This window comes from Oryzias melastigma, linkage group LG16 (genome assembly GCF_002922805.2).
Source record: "Oryzias melastigma strain HK-1 linkage group LG16, ASM292280v2, whole genome shotgun sequence".
Lineage (NCBI taxonomy): Eukaryota > Metazoa > Chordata > Actinopteri > Beloniformes > Adrianichthyidae > Oryzias > Oryzias melastigma.
In genome coordinates this window covers 4,390,538-4,392,035 of record NC_050527.1, presented here as the reverse complement: position 1 = coordinate 4,392,035, position 1,498 = coordinate 4,390,538, and the positions used below count along the sequence as shown (strand labels likewise).

Here is a 1,498-nt window from a genome sequence, read left to right as displayed (position 1 = left end):
CGGTTTAGATTGCTTTTTCATAAAAAACAGACTATTTGATACATGTGCGCCCTGTTGTCAAGGTAACAGGACAACACGTCACTGGGCCGGCAATGACCTCAACTCCAGTGGCAAAGAAAAGCAACAAATAAGTCACAATAGGTTAAATAAAGCATCAGTTCAGCGAGAAAGCTCACCTCTTACTGCTTGTTGTTGTCCAGATGATGAAGCAAAAACTTTTTTTAAAGAAGCCTGCACAGTGATTTAGACCATTTTTGCTTTGTGACCAGAACTGTTTCAGGTGTGCGTCCACACCAAGCAGCCAATCAAAGTCAAGTATTTACCTGGATCATGGTATAAGTCATTTAAGTGCAGAAACACTATGTTTCTGCTGTATATAAGCATTTCTGTTTTCTTCAAGTAATACTGCAGACATAAAGGTCTTTACAGTTTTGCTTATCTCATTGTTGATGCGTTTTGTGCACACAAATTACACTTCTGGGATATCTGAGTTAACACTTAATATGTTTAAACACTTCAGACAATAAAAATGAGGGAAACATTTTCTTTCTGTCCTGTTTTTGTTCAAAAGTTGCGTATTATAATTTAAAATGTACCTAGTAAACATTGTGATCAATTGTGATTAATCACAACCCAAAAGTGTAAATAATTTGAATTATTTTTTTAACCTATTGGCAGCACTAATTAAAATGCAAAGATTAGCTTGATTACTACTAAATTTATTTGTTTAACTAAAGTGTTGTGCGTTGTGAAATGATTTTTCAGACCTGAAATAATGTTGTCCCATACAATGGTCACAAAGTCATCTCTGTCATATCTGGACTGTTCGTGGAAGAAGCCGAGAGCGTGAAGAATCTCGTGTTCAACAACAGCTATAGAATCACAGTCTGCACCAATGGATAAAACCTGACCATTTTTAACTCGTCTCCCAACGTAAGAAAAACAACTGAAACAACATAGGAAGAAAAAAAAAATATCTCACTGATCATTGTTAGTTACACAGTTCACAAGAAAGTTCTTTTTGTAGCTCACATTGTCTTAAAATAAAATCCTAAAAATCCTTTTCTGTTATTTGGTTTGCCACATTTGACTCGATTGTCTCTATATCCAACATTTGAAGAAAGATTTTTAGAAATGAAACAATAAAATCCTATATTTCACATTTTGCTATTCAAATTGCCACATGTAATTGTTTTAGCTTTTATCTTTTATGCAACGCTTGATTTCCTAATTTTCCTCTTTTATTAGACACATGATTATTCAACCATTTCCAACCATATGCATGTTTGCTGGGTTTGTTTTTCTGTGTTGCAATCACAAGAAAGCATCAGTAAATCATACAAAGTTCACTTCTAGCACATGTCTGAATCCTGATGATAAAGAGTTGCTCAAAATCTCTCTTGTAAGGTCCATCAGATAATATTTTACAATCTATTTTAGGCTGCTAAAAAGTTATACTGCAGGCTTTCTCAAGTCACATGACATCATTAAAGTTTTA

At 34.0% G+C, this 1,498-nt stretch overlaps 1 protein-coding gene across 1 annotated transcript in view; it reads right to left on the bottom strand.

The window, feature by feature from the left end:
* Window positions 1–1,498, bottom strand: part of LOC112143793 (meprin A subunit beta) — a gene marked incomplete in the record, with an annotated part of 20,208 nt that overhangs the window by 13,276 nt on the left and 5,434 nt on the right. The window contains 1 exon segment of the mRNA XM_036216009.1: window positions 768–940. Within this exon segment, the coding sequence (XP_036071902.1) occupies window positions 768–940 (173 nt within the window).